A 15,151-nucleotide genomic window follows, 5' to 3' on the forward strand; every position below is an offset into this window, starting at 1 on the left:
CCGCCTGCTTGCGAGAAAAAAGTGCGCGAGCCCCCCCGGAGGGAGCTATCCGGTGCTGAAGTTGCATTTCTCTCCCTGTCTGCACAAGGACTAAAGCAGGGGGACAGTCAGAAGGACAGAAACTAAAGACATCATAACTACGCGGTGGTTGGACAGTTTTAACGGTTTCAACTCGCAGCTTCTTTCAAAAGCCTGAAGACAGTCTTCCTCTGGTGTGTATCGGGCGAGTCAGCACGCTGGCCAGGCTGTCGGTAAACGGCTGTATTTGTGAGTGTGTGTCGTTGTGTTTGTGAGTGTGTGTGTGTCGGTGTCGCAGCACCATGCCAAGGTCTTTCCTGGTGAAAAAGGTGAAACTTGATGATTTCAACACCGGAGCGGATTTGGAGAATGTCTACCGGCACAGAACAGACCTCAGCCTGCGGCTACATGACAAAGGTAGGTCAGGCTGCTGCACCGCAAGCACTAACAGGTGTCTCAAAAACAAGTCTCTCTGACAGAGGAGGAGGAGGAGGAGGAGGAGGAGGAGGAGGAGGAGGAGGAGGATGAGGAGAGGCAGGGATCCTAGCAATGCTGTTTCCAAAAATAACACTATGTGACTGTGAGGTGGATCCAAGTGTTACATCCTGGAGGGAGACCCTGTGATTGTTCTTTTAATTGACCCAAATAGCCATGCAGACCTGCTGTTGTTAACACAAATAACTATACATTTCACACAGGGACTCAACAGTTATAATGAGCATACAGTATTCCAGTTTGCATGTACTGTTCTACCTGCTCTTGTCATGTCCTATAATATATCCATACCTAATCTGTAGCCTTCGAACCATTTCATAGTGTTGTTGCTACCTGTAGGGTGATGTGGGTGTAGCCGACCCCGGGCAGATAAGTAGCCTATAATTATTGATTACAGCACACTGGCAGAGGGCTCGGAGTTTTCACAGTTATTACCTTTGTGCTGCACGATAAAAGCATCAAAGCCCTGCACTAAGCAGTCCATTATAAGTCATTCTCTACGATTTGGCACCATAAAACACTGAAGAACTGCAAACCTTAATAACCACGACAGCTTAATGATACCACGCCACGTAATCCAACAGTTGATCTGAAGCGTTTGCTCGGTTGTAGGAGTTGACTTGCCACTGGAGCGGAAAGGTCACTTGGGATATCAACTAAATCCAGCGCGTCCCTCGTTTCATCGATTTTAGCCCATGGTCAGCAGGGAGTTTTCCCCCCTACGCAGGCTAAATGAGGTTAAAAGAGATAAAGACAGGGCCGAGGTTATTAATATGTGGTGCTCTTTAACTTGGTTAAGGGGAATTTGCAAGCTGAGTGAAAGTCAAAGTATTGGGTGCAGATATTTACATCATTAAGAAAATGTTTTACAGTGCTGTCCACCTGAAGACTCCAGGTGAAGCACAGATAAGCATAATAAGGTCTTGTTCTCCTTTATGTAACACCGCTGTGTCCATGACGATACCACCAGGGGTTCATTCATTGTTACTGATTGTATATAAAATGATCCCCATTACAGGCCGTGTTCAGGTATTACCTCTGGTGTGTGGAACATTTTGCAAGGCGATATCCCCCCTAGATTAAGTATTATTGTTATTATTTAATTATGCCGTATTATTCTTTCTGAATAAAAGCATCCCGTTGGGTATGCCTCATAGCTGCAAAAGGCTTACTTAGTAACAATATCACAAAACCATAATTGACACTCCTAACTGCACTTCTCCCGCGGATGAACTGTTGAATAGAAGTTACAGGTAACACATTCTGAATGGAAGTCACATTTTATTCCAGGGGAATCATTATTTTGTACAATCCTGACTATGGTGTTTTCTAATGAATTTATTTGTGATAAGCTCATTAGGTGTAACAGATCAGGGCCCAATCATGTCGGAGACAGTGTGACTCATAGTGCTGCCTCTCTGCTCCCAAGCTGTGAACTTCCCCACACCCTGTAACGGTGTGCGTCACATTTTACACCAAAAACCTGAGATGCCTTTGCAATGTAAATGAATCGTCTGCACTGCTTCCCCCCCCACAATGTCATTGACACACTGTTGCACATCAACATGTGTATTCTGTGCGCAGTCTTGCCTGCATTCCTCTGCTTGTTGAGCAAAAAGCTGTCAGTGGTGTATTTATAATGCCGAGGTTAACAAGCCCTGCTTGGCTTGACACGCGATCTGCCACCTCAGCAGCTGCGTGCACTGCCGCCTGTCCCGGCCACCTTTGTCTCTCTCCCGAACATCTGATGGAAACAGCTTAATGCAGCTTCCACATACAGTACAACAGGCCCCACACAGCACCGCGTTAGGAACAACTCTCTGCTTGAAGCAACCGGCTTTTGGAATAATTTATACCTCACCCTTACTCAGTGTGTGATGGGACTGTCTTTTCAGTTGGGATGCTTTGGCAGATATGTGGAGGCTGTTATCGTATGCAGACAGATATGTGGTGTCACAGAGCGGGTTGCTTCTGCATCTCAATCAATACCCCAAGAGACTGGATTTAATAAAAACAACATGGATTTCCTGAAGGGGAGAAAAAGTAAAAACTAACAACACTAATAAGTAATGTTCTGATGATGCCTATCACGAACAACTTCCCTTTACATCATAAACATATTTAATTGACACAGACTTAACATTTTCGACTTCCTGGTGATTCAACCTAAAAAGTATTTTATAATATGTAGATATGCTGCTAAGTATTTAGCAATATTCACTATTTATGGTTGTGATTTGTTTGTATAAATGCATTTCGAATGTGGACAAATGCACGCCACATAATATGATACTCTATTACGTCACAGCACCCAGCTCATATACTGTGTATCTGCATAGCTTTAGAGTGAGTTTTAGTAACTGTACTTTACCGAAAAGGCTTGCCATGCAGCTCTTCAACCCCCTGATGTGTAAAAAGCCAGCACACTGTTGCCCGCACTGACTAAGCCTGTGCAGCAGCCCTGCTGTCACTGTGCCATCGACCTGCACCGCACTGGAGCTGTCTGCGGTGCTGATGCTCATTTTCTCTGCCTAAATCAGCTTTCTCAAGTTCAGGGTCAGCCTCTGTGCATTTATCTTCCTCAGAGGATGGGATTTAAACTGCAACCTTTGAGAACTGTGGGGATGTATATTGCTGAATTATATATAGACTAATACTGCAGGCTTTTTTACACTCCACAGGTGTGCAGGAGTGAGACAGATGTTCTGCGTTACAGTATGCCAATTCACACATCCACATATGTTTACAGCTGTTGAAAGAAGTTACAGTAGCTGCTGCTAAATGTGAGTTGAGATCTTCCCAGAGTTCTTAAGCAGGTTTAATGCAGTGGACATTGATGCTGCAGCAGAGGGCAGGTACACCGTAGGACTGTGACTATGGGATGGAAAGAGACTATCGACACATATGGCTATCAGAATATTCAGTTTTCTTTCGAGGATGAACTGATGATGGTCAAAAGTCAAGGTCGCTGTGACCTCACAAAAGACATTTTTGGTCATAATGTAAGAATTTCTAAGCTAATTATGACAATTAAGCACATGTCCCAAAAAAAGGACATTTTATTCTGACATGGATGTAAACTTATACCTGCTGTAGGCAAAAAACAACTTGTATGTTGTTAGTTGTTACAGGGATCATTGCAAGTCCAGATCCCACTGATCAGATTGCAAAGAATCACCTTTTTATTTAGATTTGATGCATTTGTTCTTTATACTGACCGTTCTCCTAATATTAGATTTTAAAAGTGCATTGTAACGGATGCTTGCAGTATCACGCTGTATTGTAATTGTCAGCCCTGTATCGTGACGGATCACCACAGTCGTGCAGATACAGTATTCCGTGTACTCTACACCAGACATGTGGCAGCCTATTAAAGTATTTTACAGAGCATTTTATTGAGAGGAGGACCTCTGCACAATAGAACACATATTTTATAAAACCACAGATGATCTTGTGGTTAGAAGTCTTAAAACTACATGTAGAGTTTAAAAATATCTAGATCAGCTCTTCTTGCTGTAGTGTTTCTATCCTTTGTTTTTCTTCTCTTTCAACTTAAAGGTGCCATAGAATGGAAAACTGTATTTACCTTGGCATAGTTGAATAAGGAGAGTACATTGAACTGACATACCGTGAACCTCAAACACCATTGTTTCCTCCTTCACGTGCAAATCATGAATATGCATATCACAGCGGTAAAACGGGCGAATTACAACAATCCCTGTGTGTTACGTCACACACGGTAGTCCAGTCCCCAACATTTGCATACATCAGCTGCTGGAAACACTAACGCTAACACTTACCACTCCGTAACGTTGCTCTCCATTCTCCGACCAACTGGCTGTTCTTCAAATTCATCGGTTTCCTCCTCCGATAAAGACTCAAACATGTAAGGCTGGATGTCAATATCCTCCATGGTTCATCTCTCACAGTTTTGCGAACTTCACTTACTTCTGTGGGCTCTGAGGCAGCCATGGAGTACTCCTTGTAAATCAGCCAATCAGAGCAGAGCTTGTCTTAATTATTTAAATGAGCCCCAAATAAGGCAATTCAGTTCGTTTCATTCTAGGACCAAATCATAGGGTTTTAAATGGGTCTGTTAAACCGAATCTGGACATTTTTTGGATCAACCAAAGTTATATACCTTCTTTGTAGACATCAGAGAACAATATAAAATACCAGATAGATAAATTCTATGGCACCTTTAAAGGAAAAATGCGTATGATTTCTAAAGACACGCAGAACTGCTCAGCCTTTCGTGCCAGTGTTTGTGTCCATCCACAGCACTTAGTGAAGGCCTTAATGGTGTTCCTGCACACCTTACAGCAACATGCTAGACACAAGGAACCGGTTGAATGAACAAGCTGAATATTCATGTCAACCTAACGTCTCTATGTTTTCTTTTGTAATAAATGCACTCAAGTGGAATGTAGGAGCAGGAAAACACCATGCGGCTGTACAAGAGATGTACATCTCTAATGGCGTAGTTGTTTACAACCCTGAGTAAGCACTTGTTCAATTTCACCGATTCAGACAGAGTAAAGCTGCTCAGTAAAGTGAAGCCCTGCATTACTGTCTCTGTGAAGAAGGATAAGCTCGAGAAAAGAGGACTATCTGATTTCACTCTGTTCTTCCTGTCCAGCTGGCTAAAGCAATTTAATGGCGTTAATCCAAACTGTTTTCCCTGTTCAGTCCCTATTACGCAGACGTGTGCAGTCGAGAATGTCAGTCACATTACGTGCTGGTATCTGAACCGCAGGTCTCTGATGTGGAGTTTGATCATCCTTTTTTTCTTAATTCATTTTAATATCGCAAATATAAATGATGTCACTGCTACAGTAGGGTCTAACACCTAGATCAGACTCCCTGTGTCTTTGTTCCATTGCCATGCTTCACTATAAACAGGTTTTACTACATTTTGTTTATTGAAATGTTAAACTCTTATGTGTTTTATGAGGGCTGCCACAGTCGGACAACATATGATTCAACAAGGCACTCAGATGTGGCTCCCCATTCTATGTCACATGCAGGTTCACTAAAATACAGCACCGCTAATCTGAGTTTCTCCACCCACAGTCTAAGAATCACCTTTACAAAGGTGCGGTTGTTTTTACCAATTAGATCACAGATTTGATGGGGAAATTTAGACAAAGGGTTCAAACTTATTTATTTAGAAGGAGAGTATGAGAAACATTACTGATGATCTATAAAAGTAAAATATAACCACATGAAAAATATTAGTCACATGTGTCCTTTACCTTCAGTGTTCTATAACCCTGTTTTCGTTTGTCTCCATGCCAGCTGGTTACATCAGCGACTACATCAGCCCGGTTGTGTACGATGGTGAGAGTGACGGTGGGATCAAGGTGCCCTCCCCCGAACCCCTCTACGATGGTATCCACAGTGAATACGGGGCCCCTGACTCCGAGTCCCCTGACAGTCCTAGCTCAGAAATCACCGATGGGTACATCAACGGGGATGCTGCCGTGAGCGAGGGTTACACAGTCGATGCATTCTTCATCACCGATGGCCGCTCGAGGAGGAAAGCCATCAGCAGTCCCAGGACCATCCAGAGGCACACCTGCAACGAGTGCGGCAAAACCTACGCCACGTCTTCCAACCTGAGCCGGCACAAACAGACACACCGCTCGCTGGACAGCAAGATGGCAAAGAAATGTCCGACCTGCGGTAAGGTGTACGTGTCCATGCCCGCCATGGCCATGCACCTGCTCACTCACGACCTCAAGCACAAGTGTGATGTGTGTGGGAAAGCCTTCAGTCGGCCCTGGCTTTTACAGGGCCACATGCGCTCTCACACGGGCGAGAAGCCTTTCGGATGCGCCCACTGCGGCAAGGCCTTCGCGGACCGCTCGAACCTGCGTGCTCACATGCAGACGCACTCGGCCTTCAAGCACTTCAAGTGTAAACGCTGCAACAAGACCTTCGCGCTCAAGAGTTACCTGAACAAGCACTACGAGTCTGCCTGCTTCAAAGGCCCCTACTCTCCTCTCGGCCCCCTTGATGCATGACCCCCTGCATAGATGAAACACTTACTGCAGACATAAATGACCATTATCCTTACACACTGAACTGCAGACACAAACAATCTATTTTTGGTCAGAATATGACCTTGCTTCCCTCCTCTTCCTCCTCCTCCTCCTCTCTAACTTACCCTGCTTTTCCTCGGAGCCTATTCATAATGATAGCACAATTTTCTCCTTGAGGTTTGTCCACTTAAGGATTTAACTGATCGACGCATGCACTTCCTCAAAAACTCTTCACCTCCTCTTCCTCTATCTGCTCTGGATGGAGACAATAATACTAACACGGCTTCCTTCTGGCATCTAGATACGTATACTTTGGGACACTGATGACAGCGAGGACAACAACAAAGACAATATTAGCCTATAGCTACTGGGTGACTCCCTGCACTGACGCAGTGAACGAGTTTTACTCCTTCCCATTTTGTTTTTTGGGGGAATGATAGTAATAATAATAGTAATAATATTGATAATAATAATGTTCTGCTGCACCAAGTGACCATATTCTCTCCACTACTGAGGTAAAAACTATTTATTTACTTATTTATTTGAACATAATTTTACTTTTTTATTCGTTATATCTTTATACTTGATTGAATCACCACGAAGTGATACCGTTAACTTATTTGTTGCACTTTAATTTCTGTATATGTATGTAGGATATTTGCCAACCTCTTTCTATCACTACAGGCCAAAGCATATGTCACTTTTTTAAGTACTTTTTTAAGTTACCTTTTTTTTTTCTCTTCGTATTAACGTTATTGCATGCAAAAAAATTATGAAATCTATGCCAACGTCATAAAAAGCTTATGATTTTTTTGCCAAATTCCTATAAATAGAAACTTGAGGGCAATATTTTTTTCTCTTGGAGCCTCCGTAGGACTCTTTAAAAGCAATAATCACCTAATGCAGGGGTTTTCAACTGGTTTTGTCCCAGGGACCACCATTCGGACTAGAAAGCAATCCGCGGCCCACTGATGTGCCTGCGCGTGCGCGTGTGTATTTGGTGTTACATGCATAGCTCAATGCATGAAACATGAAAGAGAGGCCACGCAGATTTTATAATAATAAAAGTAGATTTATTAAATTAAATTAAATTAAAGATTATTTTAAAGAAAGAATAAAGAATAATAAAGTGTTGTGCAATTCAGTATTGGGAAAAGTAACTAAAAATGTCATGCAAAGTCAGTCTAGGTGTGTGACAAAACAACAACGGAGAACAAAAATCCAACAACACCGGAGAACCAAAATCCAACAAATGAAGACCAAGGCAGCCTCAACTGCTGGCTGGTCAGGGCTTTTATAACCCAGCCAGGACAGACCTGTCACCAATCACCTGCTGTAGAGACAGAGAGATTGAGAAAAGCAGAGAGAGATTGAGAAAAGCAGGGAGAGAGAACAGGCTTACCATTAACACAGGGCGGGGCCTAAACCCGCCAGGGTCGTAACAGTGAAAACATGGGAGAATTAGGCCTACCTGTCAGTGTGATATCTGGGCGTGGTGAAGTCCACACAGCCTGTCTATTCGTGGCGAAATGGTAGACAGAGACAGTCTCATGTCATTCTCTGGATCAAGCCTAGCCCTGTACTTATTCTTTAAGTACGCCAGTGTAGAAAAACCACTCTCACACAGGTATGTGGTTGGAAAGGGCAAAAGACACCTCATTGCTTTTGCAGCAAGCTGTGGAAATTCTGTCTGGCAACTTATCCAGAATTTAACAAGGGGCTGTGTGTCGTACATATGCCTCCTGACAGAGTCTGTGGACATCTCAATCAGCTTATCCTCTTCCACAGCCGTCAGACTTGACCCTACTGATGCATCGTCACTGAATGGGAGCAGGATCCACTTGCTGTCACGGCGCCACTCTTCCGAATCAGTGAAGTACTTTGCGAATTGACGCACAAGCTTCCTCAAATGCTCACATATAGTGTCGTTGATGTCAGTGCTGTCAGGGTATTCCTCAACTGAAGGAAACATCGCCAAGTTATTGCTCTCCACTCGTTCGATCCACTTTGACATTTTTTTCACAAATGCGTCGAGCTTCTCGTAGAGCTGCATGACGTTTGCATCTCACCCTTGCATGGAGCTGTTCAACTTGTTCAGCTCTGCAAAAACATCTGTGAGGTACGCCAGCTTAGTTAACCAGTAACTATCGTTGAAATTGGAAGCCAGATCAGAATGCTTCTCGCACAAGAACTCGTAGATAGCTCCGCGTAGTTCAAACACACGGGCGAGCACAGCGCCGCGAGCACAGCGCCGCGAGACAGCCAACGCACCTCTGAATGATAAAGGAGAGAGCTGTGTTCACTTCCCAAGTCATGGCATAGGGATGAAAACAGGCGTGTATTCAATGCGTTTCGTTTTATGAAGTTGACCGTCTTGACAACGACATCAAACACACCACTGAGCTCAACACTGAGATCTTTGGAGGCGAGAGCCTCTCTATGAATCAGGCAGTGTGTCCAAATTACCCCCGGAGCCACCCTCCTTACATGCGCAAACAGTCCAGTCTTGCTGCCACTCATGGCTCGGGCCCCATCGCTGCATAATGCAACGCACCTCTGCCACGAGATATTGTGCTCCGTGAAAAAATCGTCCAGTGCTTTAAATATTTCTACACCGGTAGTTCGCCCGGGCAGTGGTTTGCAAAAAAGAAATTCCTCGCACATAGTGCCACTGTCCTCGTATCGCACAAATGTTAACAGTTGCGCATCATTAGTAACATCTGTCGTCTCGTCGATTTGAAGGGAAAACAGAACTGTCTGAAGTTTTGCCATCAGCTGGTCTTTGACATCATTTGCCATTTCCCCAATTCGTCTTCCGATTGTGTTGTCTGACAACGGAATAGTTTTTAATTTGTTGGCACATTCTTCGCTTACCATATCACATATCTATGGCTGCTGGCAATATAAGCTGCTCTGCAATGGTATGGGGCTTCTTACTTTTTGCAACCCTGAGAGCGACCAGATACGATGCTTTCAGTGCGTTTTCATTTATTTTTGCACTCTTCCTCATGGTAGCCTGCTGTCCTTTGAAATCACGCAACATCTGTTGCATGTACTCAACGGGTTTGGCCTTCAAGTGGACGTGATGCGTCTCCATATGCCGCGTAAGTTTCGACGGCTTCATAGCTTCATTACAGAGAATTGTTGAACATACGAAACACAGTGGTACCTCCTCTCCTGCTCTGTCTGTCGTCACTGTGAATCCATATTTAACATATTCCTCATTGTATTTTCTTTTTCGTCTTTTTTGCGAAGTTGACGCTTCGGAAGCCTGTCCTTGCCCTATCGTGGCGGCCTGTCCCTCTGTCGTGGCAGCCTGACCCTCTGTCATGGCAGCCTGTCCCTCTGGCACTTTCCTCACTACAAAACGATCCATTGGTGCTAGATATATAGCTAGACTAGTACATATGTAACAAATGTTTGCTGTACTACAACCTATCTTAAAATACTCTCGTCGGCTATGCTTATAAATGTGTGTCAACTTTGCTCGCAAGACTGTACGTAATGAATAATAAGTGAGGTTAGCGACGCAACTCATTACCATTAGCGAATCACAGGCTACCATAGACTGGATAGGCGCAAGGCTACATTCTGTCAGCTTGAATTTCCTTTATATTATTTTAAACATATTTTTCACGATATGTAACGGTATTCTGGAAATGTGTTGAAATATCAAAGCGAATTTATATTAAAAAAAAACAATGGTGAACTGATCAACATAGGCTCTTGTCACGGACCACATGCAATGCCGCCGCGGACCACCAGGGGTCCGCGGACCACCGGTTGAAAACCCCTGACCTAATGCATGGTATTTTATGATGAAGTATTACCTACTACTGTATAGCAGTTTAAAAATCAGGTATGTTTTACTTCACCTATAGTCATAAACAGAAAAAAGACTAATATTACAGACATCAGGGAACATGCCAATGTAGTGTTAGAGTAACAAAAAGAAAAGTCCTGTCTTTCCTCTCTTGTTATGCACTGCCTGCCTCTTAGTGAGTAGAACTAAAGTAGGATGTAGGCTAGAGAGGCTGGGATCAGCTGCCTGCTGGGTGTGGGCCTACTGTAGGATAACTACAACCCCGTCAGACCTGTGCTAGGCTAAACTAGCATCAGAAAAGCCTGCTAACAATACTTTGGATTACGCGTTGCAACAGTTAGGCTGATTGGATCATTGGACATTCAACAGATTATTAAAGGTGCTGAGATGTTAAATTGGCACAAAACAAATCTGTGTCATGCAAATAATAACAGATCTTTAATAATCACAATAGATATATATTTGTCAACCAAAATTATAGTAATCATACTGTAGCAACTCTCAGTATTCCTTCAATAGAAATCAGAGTTTGGTGCATTGTAGAATTTGAACCAAGGTCATCTTTAAATGCAATGCATTATTCAACTCCCCTTCCAGTGCACTTCCAAACCATAAAGCGTGCATTCTTCAACCACAGAAAAAGCATGCACTTTAGCTGGAAGGCTCAACCGTTACAGTCCAACAGACACATTTGGCAAGATTATTCTGCAGTAGGCCCCATTTAACCCCACTGGGCCGACCATGGGCTAACTCTATGAGCGATATACCTACAGACAGGCTAAATCTAATCCACCCCAACCCATAGATGGTTAAACCTTTTATTTAGGCGGCCAATACCAGTGTTGCTGAACCCAGTTCTCTGCAGCTCAGAAACCTTTTCTACAGATCCTTGGAGCTTCCTGAGAGACAGACTGAGGACACAGATCTGAAAACATGGAGTGCTTGTTTAAATGTCATATTTATCATTGTAACTTTGCATGCCCACACATGAGAGCACACGGTGCCTGCTGTCGAGCTGTTGTGAGAAACACACAGGGGGAATGTGTGTCTGCAGTCAATCTTCCAACAATTGAAAAGAAATGGGTTTAATATTTAAATGTGAATCTCTGACAGAGGAAGTTTTGATAATTACAGTGCTTCCTCAGGCACAAGATTACTCAATTAGAGATGGAGTTGATTGATATCCAACACCATTTAGGGTTTTAGGGACAAAAGGAGAGTCTGCACTGATACATGGACCCATTACCCAATTTAATTAACATCTCAGAGATAAAATTAGAGGACCTGTGTGACATCAAAGGCTGAAAGATCTGCTCTGAAGTGAGAAGTAAACATTTTGCAATGAAAGGCTGCGTTTGCAGGAGACGATACGATCTTTAAGTATTTTACAAAGAAGTATTTGATTGTATGAAGTCAGTGAGAAAGAGGCGGTTTCTGTTGTGATGGGAGCAGTCAGTGTGTGAGTCAGCAAATTACAGGTCTCTTATCTCTCTGCCTGATGTGTGCACTAGATTTGAGCTGCACTTACTTGAATTGTATCAGACACTTAATCATAGAGCTTTTACTTCTTAGTGCGGACATTTGTCTTGTTATCAGTGATTTTTCAGACTTGTCCAAATCCTCATAATAAATAACACGCATTCATTTGTAAATTAAAACTCTGAGTACGGCCAAGACACAGTATATTCAAAGAAAAACAACTTAAAACATCTTAGAGATCCCTGTTGGTAGAGATACAAAGAACAATATGGTTCTATTTTAATTGTTGAATTTAAAGGTCATATATTATGCTATATTTGAACAATATAGGGCCATATCTATACAAAACATGTCTGTGAAGTGTTTTGCTCAAAATAGCAAACAGATCACCCATAGTAGCATGCCTCACCCCCCTCTATTTCAGCCATGTCCCTAAAGCGCTGATTCTGCGACTGTCGCTTTAAATCTGAGCGGACCTGAAGCTGGCCACGCCCCTTAGTAGTGATTAGCTTTGGGTGTCTACCGGAGACACTCTGCTAAACGCTGCCGTGATTAAAAGCCATATTATGTTCCAAACCACATCAAGCATTATTTCTGAAACAGTATGAAGCTCAACATTTCTCTCTCGCGGGTTTACCACAAGGACAGTACCTTTTATATCCGGCTTCTTTACACATAGTCTCTCCAGTACAGCGTTAGCTTTGAGTGTTAGCGACGCTTGCTAATGTAAACACAGACCATATTACTTCCAAAACACGTGGCGCATTGTTTCTGATACAGCACATAGCTTGAAATGTTCTTTCTTCAGTGTTTACTGCTAGATAAACGCCATTATATGTATTATATATATAAACAACAACTTTACTCTTATGTCCCTCCAGTATACATCCTGCTGCATACACAGCTGCTGGGGGGAATCAATGTAAAGCCAGCACACATTTCCGATATGACGTCAAGTCCACAGCAAATCTGGATCAGCTCTGTTGTACCCCCGTTTTTTTGGAGATGTGGGTAAGGATGAAAATAGAGAGGGTTTATTTTCTGACACTTTGTGAGTCTCCTTACACACCGGGGACACATATTCATGTATAACATACTCAAAAGTGCATTTTGCATAATAGGTGACCTTTAAAAATGTTTTTTTGTATTGAATCTTAACGCGAGCAAAAAAAAAGTAATGGAACAATTCCTGCTGTAGTTACTGATCAAAGTGTTAAACTACAGAAACCACTGATGGGCTCTCTGGCAGCGATGTCTCCTGTTGCTGTTTAGTATCACAAATTGTATCATTGTGTATGAAGAACTCTTTGGAACTTTGCACTGCAGTCTAAACGTCTTAAGGGTATTTGTTGACTTGTTGCTGGGTGGCTGTTTTTACTGGTTTTGAGGCAGGAAAGCTGCCTGTGTGCATCTGACTGTGCGTCTGTCTCCGGGGGAGCTCCAGGTCTGTTCTCTAAGCACTTCCATTCTAGTCATCTCCACCTTAAAGAAAGTAGCACAATGAAACTAACTAGAATTCAGGTAGAGAAGAATTAAAAACCTTGTACTAGCTTGACCTCTCTTCTTTTTTTGTATTTCCAAGTTAAAGAATGATGATAACCTAAATAATCATTTATTGCAAATGGGTTTGTAAAAAATCCTTTGGATTGAGACATTTTTACTGCTGTATAGCGATATCTAACACACCTTATCTCGGGCGGTCTGGCTCTCTGATGCAGAGAGGGGACCTCCTGGGTTTTTTTTGAGCCAGAATTCAGACAATGTAAGCACAATGAACACAAAGCATTTTGTGGCACTTCATAATAAAGAATAATCTTAAACAACCAGGGCGGTCTGTCATAGTTTTGTGTGTTGTCTGTTTTAAACAATATAATAACAGCCTCTGTTGATCATACTGAATACACCCAATACAAACAATAAGAGCAGAATTGGACTGTAGCTGCTCTGCTGCACTTGAAAGGTGAGTAATTCCGATTTTTCTCATTCCTTTTAAACTCTTTTGACTCCTATAATGTATATTCTGTTTGAGTAGCTTTTAAAGCAGTTCATGCAAATAAAATGAATTCACCTTAGAGTCAGAAGAGTGTTCATTTACATAGAATAACACTCAGCTATGCACTCCACAGGACATTCTTTGTATTAGCTTTGTCAATATTGTATGTTTAAAGAGGGTCTGGGTTAACACTGGTGCACAGTGTGCTCATTAGCTCTCTTTAGGCTGCAAGCGATCTTCCAGTAATGGGCTTCTGGATGGCTAAATACATACAGCAGCTTGTTTAGTCTGTATTTGAACATTTAGTGGTGGTTAAGTAGGGAATCACTTTAGGCCCCTTCGTTTCAAATCTTACCGATAAACTTACAGTAATTATGGAAATATAAATGTTGAAGTTTGGAAACTGGAAAATGTTTATTCAACTGTTAGCAAAAGTTTTCAAGAGTGATACACTGCACGAATAAAATACAATGCTACACAAAGATGAACATTGAAACACACTAAAGTGGAGTTCAAGTGCCTGATGCTGTTTCTCTGAGCTGGCAGAGGGTCACATTGTTTCCACAGCTGCTCTGTGGGTCTGCAGCCATGTGTGCTTCCGGTGACATTGCAGACATGCAGCATGGGAAACTGACCAACTAATCTTTATCTTTAAGTGACTTTGAATTAAAGGTGACCTGCACGGGCATCGTTTCAGCTGGACCTCACCTCAAAGTACACATTTCAGTGTAATTGGCAATTTGGAGAGCCACGTTGCAGAAGCTTCATTGCTAGTGACGAGTCAGAAGCATTTGTAAACTCGACCTAACGTCTCTTTTCATTCTCTATTTATTTTGAAATCCGTAATGTTAGTAATGCGTTACAAGTTGTATTTATAAGATTATTGAAATGTGTTTGTATGATCACCTGTTACCTAATATCCTACAGAGGGTAACCTTTTCTTTGCTGCTGTTTGCTTCCTGCAAAAAGTCAGAATATATTGTTGCTATGCCAACATGTGTCGTGTCCAAGGAAATAAACTACAGTATCTATAGAACTAAACTTTCAGAACTGCTTTCAAAAAACACCATGCATCACTCTCCAGCTTTATGAAGTACCATCCTAACCCAAAAATTGGTTGCACAGCAGTTAGAAAAAGATAGAAATGTGTCCGCCCACGTTCATGAATCACCTTCTCCTGTCTTCAAACTTCTCCTTATCTCCTCATCTCAGTTTTCTTTCTCATCATTTACAGCTGTTCCCCCTCTCCTCACATCTGGTTTTCTCTCCGCTCCTGTCCCCTCCTCTTCTTCTCCATCA

At 42.5% G+C, this 15,151-nt stretch overlaps 1 protein-coding gene across 1 annotated transcript; it reads left to right on the forward strand.

The window, feature by feature from the left end:
* The first annotated feature begins 230 nt into the window (after positions 1 to 230).
* Positions 231 to 6,666, forward strand: LOC134862124 (transcriptional repressor scratch 1-like). Its single transcript, XM_063879857.1, has 2 exons — positions 231 to 435; positions 5,812 to 6,666. The coding sequence occupies exons 1-2, from the start codon at positions 321 to 323 to the stop codon at positions 6,537 to 6,539; spliced, it is 843 nt and encodes a 280-aa protein (XP_063735927.1). The 5' UTR covers positions 231 to 320; the 3' UTR covers positions 6,540 to 6,666.
* The last annotated feature ends 8,485 nt before the right edge of the window (positions 6,667 to 15,151 follow it).

Source organism: Eleginops maclovinus, chromosome 3 (assembly GCF_036324505.1).
Source record: "Eleginops maclovinus isolate JMC-PN-2008 ecotype Puerto Natales chromosome 3, JC_Emac_rtc_rv5, whole genome shotgun sequence".
NCBI classification, from domain to species: Eukaryota; Metazoa; Chordata; class Actinopteri; order Perciformes; family Eleginopidae; genus Eleginops; species Eleginops maclovinus.